Source organism: Lemur catta, chromosome 2 (genome assembly GCF_020740605.2).
Source record: "Lemur catta isolate mLemCat1 chromosome 2, mLemCat1.pri, whole genome shotgun sequence".
In the NCBI taxonomy this organism is placed as follows: Eukaryota; Metazoa; Chordata; class Mammalia; order Primates; family Lemuridae; genus Lemur; species Lemur catta.
The window spans coordinates 55,864,444-55,889,382 of record NC_059129.1 but is presented as its reverse complement, the minus strand read 5'-3'; the positions used below and the strand labels follow the sequence as shown (position 1 = coordinate 55,889,382).

Sequence of the window (24,939 nt, the reverse complement as noted above, 5' to 3'; positions counted from 1 at the left end):
ACTAAGGAACCCGTTAGTGGTTTCACAGAGCCTCTCCCATCACAGCTGGCAGAGGGCCAGAGCTTCCAAAACAGGTTGGGGTGGGTGGATATCACCATGAGCGTTTGTGGGGTTTTCTACAGTCTAAAGGAACAAAGGAATATAATGGTAGCTCACAGGTTATTCTAAAAAAACTAAATCTTTAGATTTTTCCTTTCCTACTCAAAAATATGCAAAACACAATATAAATGCTAAGGGAAGCATCAGACCTTGCCTCTAAAATATTTTGAAGAATATTGCTCTAGCAGATGCTCCACTATCAAGTAATTCTGGATTAAGGCAGTCTCTTCCACCTCCCATTCCTCTGCCTCCCCAGTTTACATCAACCAGAACAAGCTAGGAATTGGAGGCAAATCCTTTTTGTCAAAGCAATATTCACGGTGCAGTCAAAGAAAAATAGTCCTAGACACAAATATCTAGGCTCTAATTCCAGCTCTGTAATGAACTTGTGGCCTTGGGCAAATATGCACCTTCTCTATGCCTTATCAGAATCTATGCCTGAATCAGAAAAATGCTAATCCAAAGGCATTGGGAAGTTTATCAAAGACAACAGAAGTGAGGATAATCTAAAAAGTACAAGACAATTGTTTTCTATGGAAATAGAAAATATTATTAAAGAAAATTCTTAGTGTGTTTTGTTGTACCTTTGTTTCCCATGTAACTATAAGAAAATAAGAGTATATCATAGCCACCAGAAGGTGCTTCTGTCTCTGGTAATGTTGACACTCCTTCCCCAAATGCCTAGCATGGTGGTTGAGAACTCAGGTTCAGGGGTCACATAGAGCTGGGGCTAAATCCTGCCCCTGCTCACCTGATGTGTGGCCTTTGTCAAGTTATTTTATATTTCTGAACTTCAATTTCTTTATCTGAAAATGGAATAATATATTCATCTGTAAATCCAACCTCATAGAATTATTATAAGGATTTAACGAGGTAATACACATAAAAAATATTTCACAGAAAAGCAGGCATATAGGGAGTGTCTGGTAAATAATTTAAATACTGTGTCTTAACATTTCTTTTACATGATATAAATAGACTCCTGGAAACAAAAAGTTCCAGACTCAATTAAGTTTGGAAGATATTGGTTTAAATGACTTCGTAGGTGCAGACTTCTTAGAACCATTAACATTCTCATGTATGGGACAACACTTCAAAAAGCAGAGATGGTGTCTAACATTTGCCCGGAGTATTTGGAGATTAGAACCCTTTATTTTTGCATTAGCTTTGCAAGACTGGGTTTCTGGGGATCGTGCTTTGAGAAACCTTGTTCTCACAAATCAAACATTCATATTAATAATATTGTGATGAAATCCCAGAATGTTATTTGCTTCAAAATAATAATGACTCCACAGTTTTAATAATAATAATGGAGGGAGAGGGAAAAGGAAGGAAGTGGATGAGTGTAAATAGGAAGCAAGATAGGCTACATGTTGATCATTGTTGAAGCTAGGTGATGAAGACACGGGAGTTATTATACTATTCTTTCTCTCTTACACATTTGAAAAATTCCATAAAAGTTTTTGAAAAGATATTAAGCAAGCCAAAGATATATATACACATATATAATATATGTATTATGTGTATATACATACATGGTGTATCTTAGGACATATACGAAAGTCTAAAAGGAATGGCTAATCTCCTAAAGTTTACAGACCCTCTCAAGCAAAAGTGAATTACCTGCTTCTTTCACTACCTTGGCAATAAAGCTCTTCTCACACTTAATCAAAAAAGGTCACTCGTAGTGACAGCAGTCAAGAATAACCCAGCTGGGTCACCCAGAGACAAGTACCATCTTCAGTCATAACCTCAACTTTCTTCCCCATAAAGCCATTTGCGGAAACAATAATGGAATCTAAATTGTATTTTTTAACTTAATTTGTTTTCATATGCCTGCCAGATGTGCTACTACAGTCAAAATCAACCAAAGGTTTGACAGGAGGAAAAACAGAATCAGCTCCTGAATAACACAGAATTGAATCCTCAAACATTCAATGTACCTTGGCAACAGTAAACTTGACTGGAAGACTTGTGCTCATCTTTCATTTTCATTGAAGCTGTCTTGTGCGAATGTCGAAGTTCCTAGCTTCTAAGGAATCCTAAGAGAATTGCAATGGGCCTAGAACCCAGTTCACCTAGCAAAGTGCCTAATTTATTATAATAAGAGAATTATCTTTCAGTATTACAATTAAATCACCAAGCAACTATCACTTTTTGCCTTTTTAGAAAAATTCTCCCTAACTGCTCTCTTGTTCTAAATGTTATTATTGTACACATACCTCATTATTTTTAATTATGCCCAATTAAAGATACTTGCATATTTGCATCATGTATTTCATGGTTTAAACACACTTTGTCGCATTAACAAGATATTATTATTATTCATTTAACCTTTAGAAAGTTCATGGATAGCTAATCTACCTGTCACCAAGATTTGTGCGTATGCATTAGTCATTTCCCAACTGGACCATTTCAGTCTCCTAAATAGCCCTTTTCATTCATCTATTACATGTTCACAATTCACTCAAAGTTTACAAGGTGCTTAAGTTTGTTTCCCTCCCCTAAAGTTCCTATTTCCACTCTTCCTCTGGCCATAATGACTTTCTTCTTTACATAAGAGTTACCTTTAAAATTAAGGGAGAATCTTCTTATTTTGTTTCTATTGTATAGTTCCAAACAAAGGAAAAAGAAAGATAAAAAGCTATTCTATTGACTTACAGGGATAACAACTCTCTAATCTCCTCTTTATAAAAAAATAGATTCAGGTTATCCTAGTTTAACTTCTTATTCTCCAAGGACCTCTAAGAGGAGGCATTCCCAGGAGCTTTAAGCAGGAAGGAAAAAAAAGGAAGTCAGTCAGTCAGTACCTACATGGAACCCACATCTGGGAACCTGCAGCTGGGACGAGCAGTAATCTACACATTGCTATAAATGAGTGAGAATATTTGGGGCACAGAAAGCCCACACCATCCTCACTGAAGCTGGAGCTGGCCTGGAAAGACTTGAGAGGGGCTCAGATACTGGAGTAAAGGCATCAGGGACAGACCCTGCCTCGTGGCAATTCTTCCTATCAGTAGAAGACCCCTTTGCACTGCTTTCCCAGTCATAAAAAATATGTTTTCACCAATGCACACTCACCTCTGCCCCGTACATCATCTGCAATAGAACGAGTCAAATTACAGACGTGGAGTGTAGCTGCCCCAGATGGAGACACAGCCTGATCTCCTTTGGTCAGGCTTTGCAGGCCAGCTTTCCCTGCCCCAGCTCAGTAGGAAGTGAGGACCTTACTCATTAGACTGAGTTGTGCATTGCAAGATGTTGAAAGCATGCGTTTCTATCACTCTCTAGTTGGTAACCCTACCACTATACTAGAGAGGGAGAATTCAGGTAGGATACTTGGATATCCTCAGGGTGCATCACTGCTTTGCTATCCCTCGTGAATTATTTTGCCCGGACAGGGTAGATGGGGTAGGAATGGGAAGTCAGAGAATTAACATTTGCAAGCTAACTTCCCTGCATGTGCCAGACGCTGGGTAAGCACTTTAAATGTGCTGTTCACAACTAGCACGTTTGCTATTTCCACTGTAGAGAAGAAAAAAATGCATTTCAGGGAGAGGCACACAGCCAGTAAGTGGAGGGATTCCAAAACTAAATTCAGAGCCTAAACATACCACATACACACCCAAAGGACAGGGATTGGGATGAAAGTCGTCATCAAGGACAGCTTCTCCCAGAACTCCCGTCTCTCTTTCCCCACATACAATTAGTCCTGCAGATTCCACTACCCAGGTGCATTTCATCTCGTTCCCTTCCTGGACATTCTAGTGGCCACAACTCTAGTTCAGGCCCCCTTCTTTCTGTACCACCTCCAAAGTCGCCCATCACCTTTCCTTGTCTGTTATTCCTAAGCATTGCCTAGCGGGAAATGCAGCCTCCAATGACGAACCTATAAGGCCCTCTAGGATCTGCTCTCTACTCACCTGTACCACCTAATTTTCTCCTACATCCCCTTCAATCCATTCAATGTAAACTGGTCTCTGTCTTCCCGTCATGCCTCTGCTGAGGCCAGCCCTTCCACCTCCTTCTTGAAAACCTACTTGAAAACCTAATCTATCCTTTAAATTTTTGCTCAAATAGCACTTCCTCCTTGAAGCCAACTGTCTCTCGAACCCAACTCTGTCTTTTCTGTTAGAGGATAAACTCCTTGAGGGTTAAATTCATGTCTTATTCAACATTACCACCCAGTCACGTTCTAGGCCAAGGTTACATAACTAGCCAGAGGCATAACCCAGTTGATGACTCCTTTAGCGATATTCTTTTCAATAGGCATGTGGCTTGGGGCTTTGCTGGAATCACAACAGGGTTCCAAGCTGTTCTCTTGTGCTCTTCACAACCAAGGCAAACTGTATCCTCGACCACGTGTCCTTCTAACACATGGGTGGGACCTCTTATCCCACCTTTGGATTGTCTGTGACAGATTAGCTTGTGGAGTTCTGTAGCCTGAGGATTTTATTTGGAGGGTTTGATCAACAGAAGTGTGAGATGACAAAAAAAAGATCAACCAAATAACATTTTCTTACAAAAGAAAATGTTCATGATGATGATTCATGAACAAATTTTTATGAGCTCTCCGGTGGCCAATCTGCCCACAGATCAGACTCCCTAATTGAACTAAATTGCCCTACTTGCCGGGCTCCCTATCATATTTGGCAAGAAACTTTCAAAAATACCATTTTACATATCAGGCTCTTCATTTCAATAAATATATCTTCCAACAAACTACTCGGGACATAGTTTCAAGTTTCTGGGGAACTAAATTGGTTATTTATTTCCAAACTGGTGGGCATGTTTCATCTCAGAGTGAAAAACAGGGAAGTTATTGAGCAAGAATCTGAATTGACCTACGAAAATAGCAGGAAAAGGTGTAGTTTTGGGTGGGAAAAAAATATTCTCTATCTCACATGAATAACCTGAGTCAGAATTTTTTTTAATAAGGAAGCGTATTTCCTTTTCCTTTGCTACCCGCCACCCACACGTACATAATCACCAACTCTGGTCAATTTTTATTTTCAAAATACTTCTAAAATCTAATGGTCCTTTCCCTGCAGCCCAGGTACCAATATTTAGATCCTCATCAGCCCTCACCTGGATTAATTTTCCCCCTATTTCTTTTTAAAACCATTATTCAATGCTTCTCAAAATGTGGGATGTACAAGAATTACGTGGGACACTTATTTAAGTGCAGCCTATTCAACATGATGACAAGGATGAAGACCTTTATGATGATCCAATTCCACTTAATAAACAGTAAGTATATTTTGTTTTCCTTAGGATTTTATTAATAGCATTTTCTTTTCTCTAGCTTACTTTATTGTAAGAATACAGCATATAATACATGCAGCATACAAAATATGTGTTAATCCACTGTTTATATTATTGATGAGGCTTTTGTTCAGCAATATGCTATCAGTAGTTAAGTGTTTGGGGAGTCAAAAGTTATAGGCAGATTTTCAACTACGTGGGGGGGGTCAGTCCCCCTAACTCCCACGTTGTTCGAGAATCAACTGTACTTACTCATCTGTTTTTCTACCCCGCCACAACCTCTTTTCATGTAAGCAGCATGCATTAGTTTTTGCCTGGCTTCCTATATAGGAAGTACTCAATAAATAATGTGTACTTAAATTTATCCTCAGATGCTATCACACCCCATACAACTGGTGCCTTTATGCCATAAACCAAGTTAGAATTTAACAAACCTGGTCCCGGGACCTCCTGACTCCCTTAAAAGGAATAGAAATCAGTTCTTAATTCCCCAACCCACTTGTAAATGAAGCAAGGAAATAGAATTATTGTAAAAGACCTACAGTAGGATTTTAAAGCAAGCAAGAAGAATGAAGACAATTGAAAATCTAAATACAGAATAAATCTCTGACAACCATATAGCATTTTAGAGGCACAGGCTTTAGAGACAGACTGAGAACGCTGGTATCCCAGCTCTTCCATCCACAGGCTGTGTAATTTTGAGCAGGCTGAATAAATTCTCTGTGCCTCAGTTACCTAATAGGGGACAAAGAATATCCCCTAGGGTTGTTAAAACATATAAAACAGTAGAGCAGATATTGGCAAAGTTTTTCTGTAAAGTGCCAGAAAGTACGTATTTTAGGACTTGCAAGACAGTCTCTCTGAACTACTCAAAAGGAAAAGCAGCTATAGATAATATGTAAACAAATAGGCATGGTTGTATTCCAATAAAACTTTATTTACAAAAACAGGCAGTGGGTCGGGTCTGTCCAGAGGGCTGTAGTTTGCTGACCCTAGCAGATGACCAATGCTTATCACACATGAAACTTAATAATATTGTAGCTGTTATTATTTTCCTTGGAAAAATTTGCTTCCTGGTGAATAACTCAAGTTGCAACCTTTAGTCATGTTCCCACTGTAATGAGAACACATCTTGCCTATTTGTATTAATTGGAATCAACACAAAATGAGCTGCCATCTGAGACTCACCACTTCAGAAGATTCCTCGCCATTCCTCATTTATGTTTGTCATCAGAAATAAAACCAGCAGGGTACTGTCTGAGATAATATAGCTTCCCCTGTAATTCTGATGCTTCTGAAGTACAAAACTGAATTTGAAAAACCAGTAAGACATGATAATGGCAAATGCACCGATAGCAGCAGACCGATTGATGTGAATGATTTTGTTCGTTTGAAATCATTTCTATTGAACAATCAACTGTTAATTAATAACTGTGTTAAATTAAATCCAGACAACACTCAATGAAACCACAGCACTAACCTGCTGAATATGGAATAAGTCACTCCCTTTCTTCCCTCCAGCATCAAATCTCTACTTATACTGTAATACAAAAAAAAAAAAATTTCCAACTTTCAGAAATTTTAGAGATTTCTGACAAGCAAGTCATGGCATCAATGCCACTACTCAGGAAATTTACGCTTGGCCTGGGGGTAAGACAAACAGCTAGAGGTCCTAGTTATAGTGTTTGTACATTATAGGTACAATGACTTAACTGCTTCTGATATTTGCTCCAGAAGCTAAATATATATATTTTTTTAAATGAACTTAAAGAAGCGACATCTGCTTTTTTCTTATATCAACTTTTACAAGCAAAAATGGTTTTTGCAGGGTTTGTCTAGAGGAAGTTGTTGCTCTCCTCTGCCCACACAGTCCCCAGGTTATTTATTAGAGCTTCCGAATGCCTGTCTTCATCTGCAGGGGCTGGATCTGCAGCAACCCAGCTGCTGCAACCCAGAATGACATAGAAAATTCTCAGTAATGCTCTCAGACACTCCCATGTGCCTCCTCCACTCTCCCTCTCATTTCTTCCCTATCTGCTCAACCCCTATACACTCCAGTTGCTTTAACCCTTGTCATGAGCACCTTTGAGCCAGGCACTTCTTGCAGTGGACCCTACCTAGTCCCCTGGCTCCCAGGCTGACCTGACTTGATTTTCATGCTTGCCCAGGTATCTCAACCAACAATATAGGAAACAGCTCAGAAAAGGTGGGAAGGGTCTTCTCTCACCTTAGAGCATCTTCTCCTTCTTTGAAGAGGTATCATCTTTGTGGAGTGCCTGGTTTCATCCCCACCCTGAGCTAAGCCCCTCATCTATACCGCGCATTCAGGCTCAACGGCAGAATAAGATTATCTTTTGAATGGAAGCTTTACCAAATCCCCACTGGCAGCGAATTCCTACAAAACATTAGGTTGGAAGTGTTTGTACAATTTTCAGGTCTGGTCCTATGGGAACCAGCTTCCCCACTCTCTGGCAGTGTCAAGAGTAACTTGCTGCTTTCATGCTATTATTATTCTTTGCTTCCAATCCTTTAAAACGTTTTGTCAGCCTGGGCTCACACATGGCTTTGCTTCTGCATGGATGGAATGTCAAAATGTGCAGATTCAGATCTAATTCTGAACCGTTCGGATAAGCCCCACATGCTTGCTGACAAATTTGACTCACTTTTCAAATGGATCAGATGCTTTTATTCCCCTCTAACAAATTAGACTTTGCTCATTTTGTTCATTTGGGTGTGTATGTTATGTGGGGCGGGTGGGTGTTAGAAGTGAATGTCACTTTCAAAGTAAAAAATACTTAGAAAAGTATCACTCTTGACATTAAGCAAACGATCCTTCTCTCTGAACAAGTTAGCTCTAAGTAGGCAATCCCTGCTAATGTGTATGTGGAGAAATGCTCTCTCACCTAACAGATTCATTTTCCCTTTCCTGGTTTCTTGGAGAGGTGAATGGATTTTGTCCCCACTGCTCCATAGGAGGCTGTGGTCTTAGAAGTCTCCCCTCAACAAACCTGATGCCATATTGTCCCTTTGTCCTAAGGGTGGAACATACCTTAGGGAGTATCCTGCTCACAGAAGGCTCATTCCAGTACCCAGGGACACTCTCAAGACTCCAAGTTCCTGCTCGGGCACAGCTGTCCATTGGCAAGGGTGCTACTGCTCAGGCAAGTTCTGATTGATACCACATCCAATGGGAAAACACTTGTAACCACAACAATCTTAATAGGACCATTGACTTAACCAACTTTAACAGGCATTCAAATCACCTTGTTAAATCACAGATTCTGATTCAGTAGGTCAGGGGTGGGTTCCAAGTTCTGCATTTCTAACCAGCTCTCAGGAGACATCCAAGCTCTGGGTCTGCAGACTACATTTTGGGTATATTCTATATATAACAATATCACATCTAGACATTAGCAAGTTAAAAATTCTAGATAAGTCTTCAAAATGGAATCTGCTCTGTTTTAAATAGACTCTCCAGCTAGGAACCAGAGGTCCAGGTAACTGAGAATGTCTGTAACTGGCATGAACCCCAAAGAAAGTTTCTGACTCTACCTCTATTCCCAAAAAGATCTATAGTAGGAGATTATTGTGTTCTCACCTCAGTGAAGTGTCTACTGGAAGGCTGTTTGTCTTGATCCTTCCAACAGAGCTAAACAGAGAAGATGCTCTGACCCCCTTCCCCTTCCAGGATGACTCCACTAGAATGGAGCAAAGCCCTCTTCTCCTTGCTCCGATGCACCACCCACCACCTGCACCGATGGCTCAAATGGGCAAGCACCTTCTTATGGTAACAATCCATAACACCAGTGGTTTCCTGTGGCAAAGCTACCAGTGGCTATTCCCACCTAATATTGGCGTGTTTCTCACCTTCTCAAACAGTCTGAACACATTCCAGATCTTTGGTGACCAGACGTCTTGAGAAACATTCTCCTACCACCTTTAGAAAAGAATTCACAGCTATCACTACAATACCCCTTGGAATAATTAAATGGCTCTTCTAGTAATGATACCAATAGCTTCTATTTATTTTATACTTTCAATGGACCAGAACTGTCCTAAGAATCTTACAGACTTTACGTGAATTATAACACATCCTCATAAGGTGAGACTGTCTCTATTTCACAGCCAGAACAACTGAGGACACTGAGAGATAAAGCAATTTGCCCACATAGCTGGGAACTGACAGAACCTGAGTTGGAGATCAAGTCTGGCTAATTCTGAAACTGTACTCTGAGCTTCTATGCTATGTCTTCAATGCTCTAGTCATTGTTTGGAGAAGAAGGTGGAATCCACACTGCCCCAAATCACCTGGCCAGCTCCATTTTGTTGCATCCCAGAAAAGAAAACTAATTCATAAAATTTTGTTATGTTCAAAGCATATATTCAAACATCCAGAGATAACAGGAGATCAGTGCCCCTGGCAATGAATGGATTCTTCTCTGAAAGACCTTGCAAAAGTTCCCACATTTCTCCCCGCATCTGGGGAAGGGAGGCATACATGTAAATCAGTTCCCAGGACCTGTCCCGACACTTTGCAGTCTCTCAAGGTATCCTATCAAAGTAAATCCTAAGATGGTACCCACAGGTCCTCATCTAAAAACTATTACAATTAAAACTATTTACAATGTATAAAGAGGTCAAAACTTTGCCAAAACCCCCCAAATCCTAAAAACTGAAAGCACATTCTCCCCTCTTCTGTATCTCTCAAAACATTTAGGACAGTACATCCTGCAGGCACTTAAAAGCTCCTGAATGTGAAGCTGAATGAGCAAACGCAGTATTTGCCTCCGTAGATTTGGCCAATGTTAAAACCAGAATAAACCAAAACCAACAAAGCACATGTACAATTTGAAATGATTTTTTTGCTCTCAAACATTTTATGTAATGTATGTCTGTCTGTTCTAGAGCCCTCGTGCACGTGAGGTTCTTGTTGACATGGCTAAGGAGAGTAGGTCCAAAGTAATTGAGAAACACTGTAAATGGCAATACTTGTTTTGATTCAGATCTCTTGGGTAAAATTATTTTCAGAATATATCCCAAACAGTCCCATAACCTGATGTACAAATATATGGAAAGTTAGTACAATCTTTAAAAACTCATTCCAGGTCACAGTAGTGCCCAGGGGTTTTGCTATGTGGCATACACTAGTGACTTGAGGCTTTCGGCTGTCTGTACTGACTAAGGGCACGCCCTTGAGTGTGTTTCTTATCAAATTTCCTATGGGTCCTACATTTCTTGCCTTTTGTCCCATTTTCACAAGAGGAACACAAAATGGTCAACACTTTGATATTCTGGACAATGAGGCCTAATTCTCTGTCTAAAAAATTACTTTTTGAATCAAAGGCCAATTCTACCTTCACTAACCTTCCTTCTGTAATGACACATATCTTCATTCTGTATATAACGTCCTCTGAGGTTTTGGCAACCTTTAAGACATTTCCTTATGCCGAAGTCATTGATCCCTTCAACAAACTGCCTACTCATCAGTTCACTCTCTCTTCCTCCCTACTCTCCTTTTTCCTTTTTCCCTCATTTGCACTAACTTAATAGAGAAGTATTTCCACTCATGGATTTGTGGTTCACGTTACTAAAGGCCATAGAAGGAAGTAGCGTGTTTTTCAAGGAAAAATTAAATTGGATTTAAATTTTTTAGTTACTATTTCAGTTCTAAATAAGCATAATAGTTGTTCTTGAGAAAACTTCATCTCTAAAAGCAAAAAAAAAATTGTGTTTTACTATGAAATATATTCCTATTTTCTTATTCCACTTGGAAAAAATAAAAATACACTTAGATTTTATTATGATTCTTAAAATTCAACTTTTCAAGTTAGTAGGGTATTTCTACCTTCAATCCCTGTTTTGTAAATTCATTTATTCATTCATTTATGAATAGAATAGGCTATGCTTAAATGGAGGTCCAGGGATCTAGAATTTTACATTCTTGATTTAATACTCTATCCTGTGTTTCCAAATCCTCCTCAAAACATAATGTGATAGTCACTTATTTGATTTTAACCATAACATTTCCAAGAGGCCTTTCATGTGTCAGGCACTGAGCCAGGTATGGGAACCCAAAGGAGAACAGGCACGGTACCAGCTCTAGCATTTTGCAGTCATTCTTGCACACTACCCCACCAGACACACAATGCAAATGTATCCTTTTTGGAAGCTAAAATAAGCCAAAATTGAATTTGTTAAAGTGTTTGTGGACTTCACAGAGTTTCTCGAATCACTGGAAGACCCTGGGGAAGCAAAATGCACTCAGGAAATTATCCACTGGCAGCCTGGTGTACACAAGCCAACCCTCACGACTCCTCATTCTTTTCTTCCTCCATTCTACCCCAAGGACCGCCTCTCTTTTTCTGTATCAATGCTGGTGCCTCCCAGCTCTCAGAGTATTACAAAAAAATGTGGAACCAGTGCATGGAAAATTGAAATCATATTTTTCAAATTGGTAGCAGAAATAACTCTAAGATCTCCCCCAAAGCTCTTTTTCTCCCTCCTCACTATGCTAATCTTTTCTTATACATGTTTTTTTAAAGCAATATTAAAGACCACATTCTAGTTAAACAGTTAAACGAGAGAGTATCATCTACCTTCAGGGACTTCTGTAGTATGCCAATGTTAAATTCTTCCACCCTCTAGACAAATCTACACTAACTTGAATGTTCTTTTTTCCTCTTATGACCTCTACCTCCACCATCCGCTTCCACAATCATCCTCTCAAAACAAACAAAACTCTATGACTTCACTTCGTTTAGAAATCTTTTGAAACCAGCACTTTTTTCTCTAATATTCTTTTCCTACCTGCTTCACTCACTAATTCTATAATCCCCATATCATTGAGTATGACTTGAGATTATTTTTAACTACTTATTCCAAATCTCTTCACCTATGTTACAAACGCTCTGCATTCAACACATCGTAAATACAATTCATTTTCCCTCCCCATCCTGTTCCCTCTCCTGCACTTTTCCCTTCTATAGACACCATTATCCACACTGTTTCCTAAGCGGATGCCTCCAAGTCACTCTTCACTCGTCTGCCTTCATGTAACCAATTGCCAAGAACTCCTATTTTTTTTAATATTTTAAACCTAAATTCTCATCTCCATTTCTATTGTCATTCCTTAATTCAGCCCCTCATAAATTGTAATTTTTTTATAAAGCTCTCTAACTGGTCTGCCAGCCTCTCATCATGATCCTCATTCCCACCCAGACAATCTACCCTCCACACCACCATCAGATGGGTCTTCCTTCCCCCGCCTAAAATCTAGAGTGGTCTCCCTGTCACCTTCAGGGTAAAATTCATATAACTGCACAAGCATCAAGGCCCTTGGGGTATGATCTGGGGGCATGATCTGGCTCTTGCTGGACTAATCACTTCCAACCTCATCTCTGACCATCACCACCCACCTTACTAATAATAAGAGCAATTGCTAATACACAGGGGCTTCTTCCTCTGTTACAGGCGTGGTGTTGAGTGACTTAGTGGACATTATCTCATCTAAGCCACACAACGACCTGTGATGCTGTTGTTACTATCCCCATTTCACATGCTGGCCAGAGGGCACAGGGCCACTCCATCCGAGATGCCACACTCTTTCACACCACTCTAAATTATACATCTACCTAAAGGTCCCTGTTCTAATGACAATTCTGCCTTTTTTCTCCAGACTCGGATAAGCACTTCCAAGCCCCAGGCAGAGTTATTACTTTCCTTGCTTTAATCATACAGCACGTTTTATGCCATCTGTTTACTACTTAGAGTTTATCTAAAACCGATGACACACGTCAACTCATTCCTCATCCCCTACCCCAACTCTCAAAAAAAGTAAAAAAAGTGGAGAGAAGAGGAGAGAAGGAATGGAGAGACCATCAGTGGCATGAGAGGGGCCACTTTCTTCCCCTTTTCACTGTTCTCACTAGCAGTGACCAGAAAGGCAGAGTCAGGTTGAGGAGCAAAGCTTATGTTCATAGTGGAAAGGGAGACAGATGGAAGGGAGAGCATGAAGGACACCTGCATAGGCCTTGAATTAAAGGCAGTGCAATGTCGATGGCCCTGCTCATCAGATTAGGACAGAAGAGCAAATAGACACTGAGTAGAAGGCCTATTTAGACCTAGTATTTACATGCCTTCCCCTTTCATCAGCTTTTGAAGGGCAAGGATCTGCGTTTTAAATCATTCCATCCCATCCATACATGCTTCTCTTTACCTGTAGACCTCAAAAGGTATTTGTTGAAAAAAAAAAAAAAAAAGAATGAACAAAAGAAAGAACAAAGCTAACGCAGAACAAACAAACACTTACAGATAGCTATTTTCACTAAATTCATTTCTTAAGCAATTACACCTTGTAATGCCCTATTACAGCCACTATATTAGTAATTAGAACTTAATGAGAAAAACCCACGGGGGTAAAATTATCACTGGGAATTCTTTTTGTCCTCAAATTCGGAGATAACAAGAGAGTTTTCCATTTAGGGATTTAAGGCAAAACTGATTTCCCTGGAGGACTCCCTTGCAGAATCCCTGCCATTCAGGTGTGACCCTCCATTAGCATGAAAGGAGAATGACTGTGAGAACCAGAAACGTGAACCAAAGAGTCATGGCCCCACACATGTGCTCTCCCACCTAGATGAACCCCACAAACTACCCCTGTATCCTACATTAAGAATAATAATGACAATGATGTAATGAAATTAAATAACACCCTAATACATAACACTTCTCAACATTTTTCTTACTATCTCAGACTTAATAATGTTTGGCATCACAATAGGTTTTAAAGTACAAGAAAAGAAAGTTCCAGGGATGTTCATCCTAATGATATACCTTAAATCTAATCTAATTCCATATATCCTATAATCTAATTCCATTTGGCCATTGGAATCTCCCAGCAAACCCTGGCTTGAGGAAAAGTGTACAAAATATAAAAATATAATATAAAGAGAAAAGTGTGGCCACGATCAAATGTTAACAGCAGTAAAGAGGCAAATAAGTGAATCAGTGTGTCCATGAGCAATGCTGTGTCCATCTTCATACCTCTTGATGGATTTCCAGCACAGCAGAAGACTTCCTGACTGTGGTTACAGTGTGCAGCCTGGATATAGGAGAAGAAAAATGCAATTTTACGTACATATATCCATACACACACACATATAAATACATATATACATATACCATGTCAAACTTGATTGCCACGAGAATTATGTGCACAAGACCTGAATTAGAGAGAGAAAATAATAATTCAATTTAGAATATTCAAAGTCAAGAAATCCTTGAGTCAGAGCTTTCCAAAAGCAAGGCACTTGTTTATGGCATATTGCCTGTGCCATAGTGAGTTTCCTGTTTTCTAGGACAAAGTTCATTGCACACCTACCTACCACTCAACTGGGCCTTGTGCTTCACCTACTGGGAGAACATTCTTTGGAAAGACAGCGTTGCAAGCTAAGGTAGTCAGGGGAGGTTCAGTTACAATAGCAATGCTAGAGTTTGGGGCTTTGTTCTCCCTTTTTCTTTACTACAATACCAGGAATGTAAAATGCCTCCATCCTTCACTCCTTCACTATATGCCTCCAGTGTCTTTTGAACATTTGTTCTCTATCTAAGATTGACCCAGAATCTGAAGCCCCCTTCCCCTGTCACTGATTCCCAGACTAGGGTGGCCTCATTGGTCTCTGTGTAAAGAGGGTCAAAGGTCTATGACTCCAAGAGCTGCACTACCAATGTTTTGCTTTCTCAGCTTCTGGGTCACCCACTTGCAACAATGACTATGCATGAGAATCACCTGAGAGAGGTAAACAATCAAACAACTGACGCTGAGGCCCAATCCACAACAATTAAAGCCAAATCTCTGCAGGTGGCACCCAGGCAGGGGTAGTTTTTCAAAGTCTCCAAGTGTCTCCACTACACAGCCTGGGGTGGAGAAGCACTGTTTACAAAATACGGGAGACTATATTTGGATACCCAGGTGTGGGGGGAATAATAACTTTTCAAAAAGGGCTCTTGGCCACATTTTTTCCTTTGGTTTCTCAGCTTCTACCAAAATCTCAGGGGACTGAATCCAGGGGGCAAAAATGAGTTTAACTGTTAAGGATCATCTGTCATGGAATTAGGGTTTAAAAAAAACTATTAATGGTTTGTTAAAATTATTCAAAATTTATTTCTGCAATCTCACGTTCAATACATTAGCTTTATTATTTGAATTCAAAATATTTTCCAAGAGGGTCCTCCCTTATATGCAAATACATTTCGGAGCTTAGGAAAAGAAAGAACAAGGATATTGATTAATCTAGTTTAATTCAATGCAAGTGTTCTAGTAGTACGTTAACCACTGTGGACTGGCTTTGTACCACTTAACCTCACTATACAGGCCTCCATATTACTCACCTGCTTGGCTTCTTAGCAGCAACAATGATAACACAACATTTTTTTTTTTTTTTGTAAAGATAAAAAGAAACCTCTGGTGGCCACCTTCTACCCTTCTGCTCTTCTCTGAAATATCCCCTTCTAAAATCTGCAACTGAACACCTCTTCAGCATTCCTTCTCTTAAGATGCTTCAACCTCTAGAACCCAAGGGCTCCTGGCTGCTGCAGCACTACTGCCCACTTTTTCCACCGGAAACTGACAGTCTAGAGTAAGGAAATAGCCCTTGTCCTCCTCCGGCAAAGCAATTGCGATATTTCCTATAAACGGCTAATGGGAACAAGTGAACTGAGCTGTCTCTTGCTTGGCTGATTTTCCCAAAGGTTTGTGGCCCTAAGTCACTTTCTTCCACATAAATTTCCCTCTTCCCATTGTTGAGTATTGAATATTTATGGGCTTCTCACAGTCGTGAGTGAATGCGCAGAAAGCAGAGCCAGTCTGAGACGAAATTATGAGGTTGGTGAAATTTGCTTACAGCCATTCCTGTCGAATTCCCACATCCTTCAGATGAAGAAGTGCCCCATCACTTTCTCCCACAACTGCTCTATTAAAATTATTCTCTCTACCTGCATTCATAATAAAGTATCAACAGCTGATGAAGGCATAGTGTTATTACTTCTAAAATAGACACATTTTAGCATTTGGGTTTAACTATTCAATGTAACAGCTAAGGCATTAACCACCAACAATATAAAAAAAATGACTAACAATTGTCACCTACACCTTTTTACACATCCATTTTGCTTCATTCTTACAACTTCAGGAGATGGGTATTGTTATCAGCTCATTCCAATCCTAGGCCCTAAGTAGTTAATGTGCCCAAGATTATAGAGTTATTGTAAACAGCAGAGTCTTGAGCACTGGCCTTCTATCTCCAAATTGTTTGTCTCTGCCCCTATTCCACAGCAACAATGACCATATCACCTTTTATGTGTGCCTTTTTATTGTATTTTTCATTTGATCCCTGATAAGGAACCTAAAATTCAAAATGTTTGCCACTTGCTTAAGTCCCATGAAAAAACAAGACAAAACCCACATATTCCCACAGCTAGTTCTACCTTTTTGTCTACAGTCCCCTACTTACTCAAGGAAAGAAGTATTGAAAAATATCTCAACATCAAAGAAACAAGAATGAAATGGGCTCATACCAGGGCCTTCATGACACCCCTCACCTCAGACCACGAATTCGGGTGCCTGTTCCACTTTTTACCACTGAGACCGTCCCTGAGTGGACACAGAAGACCACCAGTCATCCTGGGCTCTCTATTCACTCTGAGCATTTTGGGCTTTTAGGAAAGATGGAGCTGTATTCCCAAACTCTCTTGTTCACTGAGTAGCAAGAACAGTATAAATGAAAGAACGTATGTTTTGAAACCCAATAGATCTGAATTTAAATCCCTACTCTGCTACTTTCTGGCTGTGTAAACACGGGCAGCTTCCTTACCCTTAACCTTACTTGAACCTCAGTTTCCCCATCTGACAAAGAAAAAGAATAACATGGGGCTCCTGTGAAAATAAAATAGAAGATACTGGCACAGAGCAAAGATGTTTTGTCCCTTCTTCCTTTCCTCTGCCTGCCCAACTCCTAGGCTCTGAGCTAGTGATAGTGATGTCCCAGACAAGAGGATCATTCTGTTGTGAGAACTTAATTTGGGATCAATGCCATGTGAAGCAGTACACTTGCAGTAAAACAGATTTAAGCCCAGGTAAGGAAGGTAATGGCCATTGATACACAGCAGTTGCTCAAATAGACATAGCTCTGTATGTTAGTTGCCCCAGAATCAAAACCAGAATCACTTTTCTCACTATCTATCCATATCCATATCGTACAACCCTTACATATCTGATTGCTTGATTGCTGGAATTTTGATGAACAGAAAATAAAGTTCTCCTTACACTACTCCTAGGTGATGAGCTTTAACCCTAAGAAGACAGCACATCCGAGTGGCTTGAACACCATAGGATTTTGCAAACAAAGAAAGCATTAGTTCATTTCTGGCTTCTGAAATGTTACCTGAAGTCTTCCAAAGACTTCTTCTTGGTTGCTTTCAAACCACCAGTTCGGCAACAGGCAAACTTGTAATCAATGACCTGGTAGATGATCGGATTGTACATCGCTGCTGATTTTGCAAGTAGGGTTGGCACTACAGAGAGCTGGATGGGGATGGAGTCTGGCCTTCCAAAAGCTGACCACACAGAGACCACTGCGTAAGGAATCCAGGCAATCAGGAAGCCGGCACAAATCAACATCGCCACCTGAGGAGAAAACACAACAGGGAACAGTGTCAAGAAACCTTGACACTGGTAAAGGACAAAGCCTGAAATGATGGGGGTGAAGGAGCAGGTCACCTCTTCACACCTACAAAAGTCTATTATTTACCTTGTCCATAGGAATCACTTCATACAGACTTCTGAGATGTTCGTCAGATGAAGTGATTATAATTCTTTATCCCATTTACCACATCTTATCCATTTTCCACTGTAGAATTTGAATGTGCCCTAAGACCCAAAGTATAACTCCAGAATAGCTGTCAGACTGTGCTTACATTGGGCAAGAAATCATAACAAAAAGGTATCAGTACTCCTGAGCTTTCCAGACTTCTCAACCCATATTCACTTAAAAACTTGATGGAAAATATGTTCACCTTGATGATATTTTAAAGCACCCATATTTGCCTCAGGAAACTTAGAAACTCTGTCCTGTTTTGAAATTCTAATATACATCTTCAGAGGTTTCCATTAAAAATGTTATTTCTTTTGGCTCAAGTTTTCCTCAAGTTTGGGGCTCAGATAGTGGAAATTCACTAGGTGTAAAGTAAAATAGAGTCATTGAAATTCAGCCAATGTGGCATAAAATGAATTGTGTAAAGTGAGAATTTTCCAGAAAGCACTTTTCTCTCTCACAAAATTCTAATTACCTTAGGGATCTCTTTACTTTCAGACCAAAGAATAATTAGAGATAGAGTCTTAAACAACCTCACAAGTCTCTTACCATCTGCAATTCAGTCCCTTTAATAATGTAGTCCTAATTAGTGTTGTGTAACCACCTACTTGACACATATACATCATCTCACTTCAACTTACAAACCCTTTTTAGCAAATCCTTTGTGCAAGACACTATGGCAAGTGCTGTGGGGAATATCGGTATACCTCAGTGCCTGAGTTGTGTCCCTCTAGAATACGAATAACTATACTACAAGGCTGAATGTGATTTAAGTGTCAGCTCAGAGGAGGACAAATTACATCCTAGTGTGCAAACTGAGAAGTTTTATGGCGGATGTAGCATATAACCTGCACCTTAGCAAGTAGACATAAAGGAACAGCAGTGAGACTAGACTAAGCAAAGGCTCACACCGGAATATGGGAGTTTGTACAGGAACTAGTGACCCACTCACTTTGGTATGAGAAAGCAACAAAGGGAGAGGTGCTGGAAAGAAAGATAACATCCCCCAAATGCGGCAAGATGGCTGACTAGAGACATCGCTTGCCGGACTGTCCCAGAGAGAAGGAAGGGTTTCGGAAAAGGGAGACAGGAGAGGGGACACAGCACAGGTGAATTTCAGTGAGAGAAGTGCTGGAGCCTGCTGAGGACCTCACAGAGGAAAATTGCGAAGCAGAGAAGGAAGAGGATAAAGGAAAAAAGATATCGGTGAGGACCAAAGCCAGGGAGGCTCAGAGCCCAGCAAAGCGGTAAAGGGGGATCCCTTTCTCTCTCTCACAAGCCTTCAGTGATCAGCACACTACCAAGTTACTGGGAAGTGTTTCCACCCCCACAAACCCACGCACTGCAGCAACCATGGAATTGTGGGGAAAACTTGCATGATCCCAGAGCTTGGACACTCCCCACAGGGTTTCCCTCCAAGGAGAATGACCGGCTTTCTTCCATTCAGATTCTTATCTCTCCCCACCCCTCCCCCACCCACTGCAACCAGGAGAGCAGTTTGAGCCAAGAATTTGGGCAGCAGCTCCCTGCCTCCAGCCCCAGCTGGAGTGTCCTAAAGTCTAAAGTTTCCACATGGTGAGTGCCAGGTGCACTGTCTGGGGAATGGACATGCTTGAGGTTCTGACTCGGGGGGATGGGCGGGACATGGGCAATACATATAACCAGAATAAGCTGAAATAAAAATAAATAAATAAATAAATAAATGTTTCCACAGACTGAGGCCCATGCCTCTCCTCTTGGGAACCTGCAGGGGACCTGGCGCACCCAATCTAGGAGCTCCCTCCCCACCAGCATTTCATGGAGATGAACTCTAGCAGGTCAGATATGCAGGCTGGATTCCATGCCCCCCAGGACTTGAGCAGTTCACTGGGGGACAGGGTGGGGGGGAGGGGCAGGGGAGTCGGTTAGGAGCTGGACTTGGAAGGTGAGGGAGCCCATGAGGGCAGAACTGATGGGAGAAAACTGTTGGGGTCCAAGACATGTTGAAATGGGGAAGCGCCCATCCTCCCCACAGGAAAGCCCTGCTGTGGAACTAGGGCAGGTCCTAAACAAGGAAGATCCCAGCCCATGGCACCATAGCAATGAAGTGCAGCACCTTCAGGGCCGGAGGGCAGGGGCAATACAAGAGGGGCAGAGCTCATTCCCTACAGTCTAGGAAGAGTGAACCCTCCCTCACAAGCAGCCTTTCTAGATTAGAGAGCTGGCCTCGACCTTTCTCCTAGCAGCTCCCCCTAGCAGGCAGGAATAAGACCTCAGAGCCCTGCCAAGACTTTGCAAAGCCTTCCAGACTCACACAGCCTGACCACAACCAACCTCATCCCTCCACTCGCCTCTGCTGAGGGGAGATCAAGCAACCCTCTAGGAGCTACAAGGCCTCTCCCAAAGCCTGGGGCACTCAAGTGCTCCACCTGAGGGACTAGAGCTTATCACAGGCACAAAAGAACATCGCTGCAGTTGGCTTTCTCCTGCAAGCATCAACTATTGACAGGCAGAGTAAGACTACAACTCATCACAGTATCTACCAACTCAATCAAACAGGGCATAGCTGAAAATTCTTATTCACAAGCATTACCCACCATCTTGGAGATTAGGGTGGGGATCCCCATACAATTCACACTGCTCTGAAGAGGGGAAGACAGCAGGGTAGAAGCAACCTGAGAGGACACTGCTTTTTAAGAGAGAAACAAAAGTTACAGGCAGCTTGATCTGTGAAGGGTCTCCTCCTCCAATGCAGACCTGAGGGCTGATCAGGGAGCTGCTCAGAGTCTGTGCAGAGACATTACACTGGAGAGCAGGTAAAGCAGAGAGCTGGTGCCTGACAATCCCAGGTTTCTGCAACTGATGCCATCCTGATCATTCTGGTGCATGGAGCCAGGTCTGCATGGGACCCTGTCTCTCAGCAATAGCTTTTGTATCACTCTCCCTGAGCCAGAGAGGGAACAAATGCTCCCCTGTGTAGAGCCCTGTGACAGGGAGCTGAGCACATCTCCCTGGCATCGTAGCCAAACAGAGCAGGAGCTCCAGAAGCCACAGGTACAACTTGGGAAGCCTGGAGCAACTGCATCAGTGGGTTCTCAGTGTTGGGGGAGAACCTGGGATGAACAGCAGTGCCAGCCCACCTACACAGACCCTAGGCTGTTGAGATTGTGTGTCAGGACATCAGCAGTCCCCATGCTGGTGGAACAGCCCCCCATAAAGGGAGGCTCTGATCCTGAAACAGATCCAAAGACAGCTCTGAAGCTCTTGCTATGCCTGAGTCCAAGGCTCTGCCTCTATAGCTCCAGAGCTCCCACTGGGCCTGTGACTCCACCCCAGAGACTTCAGAATTATGCCTGGAACAAAGATCCCACTACTGTCCCCACCACTACTGCTGGGCCAGCAGAACCTTCCCAAGGTCCAACACTTCGCTCAGGACTCCCAAGCCCTGAGCAGCCATCACTCCTGGACTTGGTTTGCAAGAGTCCCCAGCAAAGGACAACAGGTCTCCTGCAATCCAATTAACCCAGAGCTGAGAGAAGGGGAGCCATATGAGAAGAAACCAGCAAAAGAATCCTTGCAACATGAAAAAACAAAATAGTTTGACACCCTAAGGGAAGAAAACAGAGCTATAGTAGTGGACCTCACCCACAAGGAAATTGCCAAAATGACAGAAATGAAATTCAGAATATGGATGGCAAATAAGATGAATCAAACTGAAGAGGAAGTTGAAAATCAACAAAAAGAAGACAAAAATATTTCAGAAAATCAATGAAAAAGATGAAAAAGTCACTAGAGAGCTGGAAAACATAAGGAAGGATATAATAGAACTTAAAGAAATGAAGGAATCATTTAGGGAATTTCAAAATGCAGCAGAAAGCTTTAACAGGCTAAACCAAGGAGAAGAAAGAATCTTAGAGCTTGAAGAAAAGGCTCTTAAGATAAACCAGTCATTCGAAGACACAGATAAGAGTATAAAAAAGTCTGAGCAATCACTGAGAAAGATATGGGACTATGTAAAGTGAACTAACATACAAATTATAGGTATTCCTGAGGGAGAAGAAAGGACTAGAAGCATGGAAAACCTATTTAAGGAAATTATTGAGGAAAACTTCCCTGGAATCACCAGAAATTCAGACATACACATACAAGATAGATGTCAAACACCAGGAAGATTCATAGCAAATAGGTTATCTCCAAGATACGTAGTAATCAATTTGGCCAAAGTCAAAATGAAGGAGAAAATTTTCAAGCTGCAAAATGAAAGCTTCAAATAACCTACAAAGGAAAACCCATCAGACTAACTACAGACTTCTCAGTGGAAACATTACAACCAGAGGGAATTGGGGCCCCATCTTCAATCAACTTAAACAAAAAACTGCCAGCCTAAATTTTTCTATCCTGAAAACTAAGTTTCACAATTGATGGAGAAATTAAGCCTTTTCCAGACAAGCAAGGACTGAGGGAATTTGCTATGACCAGACCTGCCCTGCATGAAATACTCAGAACAGCACTATACACGAATCAGCACATTTACCCACCAGTGGGAATTCACCTAAAAAAAACCCCCCAAAACTCACAACTCCTATAAAAACAATAGAACAAGAGGTAAAATAAAGCAATAAGGGACCACCCCAACAAAATGAACAGACCAACATCCCACATATCACTAACAGACTCAAAAGACATAGGCTGGCTGAATGGATGAAAAAATACAACCCAAGTATCACTGTAACCAGGAAACACATCTAAATCACACGGATGCCCACAGACTCAACACGAAAGGATAGAAAAAAAAAAACCATTCCAGGCCGGGCGCGGTGGCTCACGCCTGTAATCCTAGCTCTGGGAGGCCGAGGCGGGTGGATCGCTCGAGGTCAGGAGTTCGAGACCAGCCTGAGCAAGAGTGAGACCCCGTCTCTACTAAAAATAGAAAGAAATTATCTGGCCAACTAAAAATATATATACAAAAAAATTAGCCGGGCATGGTGGCTCATGCCTGTAGTCCCAGCTACTCGGGAGGCTGAGGCAGTAGGATCGCTTAAGCCCAGGAGTTTGAGGTTGCTGTGAGCTAGGCTGACGCCACGGCACTCACTCTAGCCCGGGCAACAAAGTGAGACTCTGTCTCAAAAAAAAAAAAAAAAAAACCATTCCACACAAATGGAAATCAAAAGAAACCAGGAGTAGCTATTCTCATATCAGATAAAATTGAAGTGAAGCCAACAAAGGTAAATTAAGACAAACAGGGTCATTATATGATGGTCAAGAGAGCTCCTCAACAAGAAGATATAACAATCCTAAATATATATGCACCCAACACAGGAGCTCCCAGATACATAAAGCAAATTTTACTAGAACTAAGGAAAGAAATAAATAGCACCATTGTAATTGCTGGGAACTTCAACACCCAACTATCAGAGTTAGACAAATCATCAAAGCAAAAAATAAACAATGGACTTAAACAGAACTCTAAATCAATTGGACCTAATAGTCATTTATATAACATTCTACCCCAAAACTATGCAATATACATTCTTCTCAGCAGCACATGGGAAATTCACCAAGATTGATCATGCCAGTGGTCCACAACCTTTTTGACACCAGGGACCAGTTTTATAGAAGACAATTTTTCCATGGATGGGGGATGGGTGGGGGAGGCAGACCTCAGGTGGTGATGTTTGGAAGCCCAGTTCCTAACAGGCCATGAACCAGTACCAGGCAAAGCCTGGGGGTTGGGGATCACAGTCTTAGGCCATGAAACAGATCTCAACAAACTCAAAAAATGGAAATCATACCATGTACCTCCTCAGACCACAGCAAGGAAAAAAACTAGAAATTAATTAAAAGAGAAACACTCAAACCTACACAAAGTGATGGAATTGAGCAACTTGCTCCTGAATGATTACTGGATCAAGAATGAAATTAATATGCAAATCAAAAAATTCTTTGAACTGAACAACAAAGGGGACACAAGCTATCAAAATCTTTGGGACACAGCAAAAGCATTCCTCAGGGGAAAATTCATAGACTTAAATGCCTACATCAAAAAGAAAGATCACAAATTAACAACCTACTGTCACATCTCAAGGAACTAGAAAAAAAAAAGAACAAACCAAACCCAAAGCCAACAGAAGGAAAGTAATAATAAAGGTCAAGGCAGAACTAAATGAATTGGAAAAAAAAACAATACAAAGATTAATGAAACAAAAGGTTGGCTCTTTGAAATGATAAACAAAATCAATAGACCTCTTGCTCAACTAAGAACAGAAGAGAAAGGACCAAAATATGCTCAATCAGAAATTGAAAATGGTGACATTATAACTGGTACCACAGAAATACAAAATATCAGAAATTGAAAACGGTGACATTATAATTGATACCACAGAAATACAAAATATGGTCCATGAATACTATCTAAATCTCTACATGCATAAACTAAAGATCATAGAGGAAACGGACAAGTTTCTGTAAACACACAACCTTGTAAGATTTAACCAGGAAGAAATAGAATTCCTGAACAGATGAATAATGAATATTGAGATTGAAGCAGTAATAAAAATCCTCCCAACAAAAAAAGCCCTGGGACAAATGGATTCACTGCTGAATTCTATGAGACCTACAAAGACCTGGTACCCAGATTACAGAAATTATTCTATAATATCAAGAAGGAGAGGAAATACTCCCCAAGTCATTCTATGAAGCCAGTATCACCTTGATACCAAAGCCAAGA

The 24,939-nt window shown here is 41.0% G+C and overlaps 1 protein-coding gene across 1 annotated transcript in view; it reads right to left on the bottom strand.

Moving 5' to 3' along the window:
• Positions 1 to 2,899: 2,899 nt before the first annotated feature.
• Positions 2,900 to 24,939, bottom strand: part of OPN5 (opsin 5) — a 45,812-nt gene continuing 23,772 nt past the window's right edge. The window contains exons 5-7 of the mRNA XM_045542134.1: positions 17,805 to 18,046; positions 14,407 to 14,464; positions 2,900 to 3,624 (exon numbers count right to left, since the gene is read on the bottom strand). Of these exons, the coding sequence (XP_045398090.1) occupies positions 3,616 to 3,624; positions 14,407 to 14,464; positions 17,805 to 18,046 (309 nt within the window). The 3' untranslated portion in view covers positions 2,900 to 3,615. The remainder of the gene's footprint in view (positions 3,625 to 14,406; positions 14,465 to 17,804; positions 18,047 to 24,939) is intronic.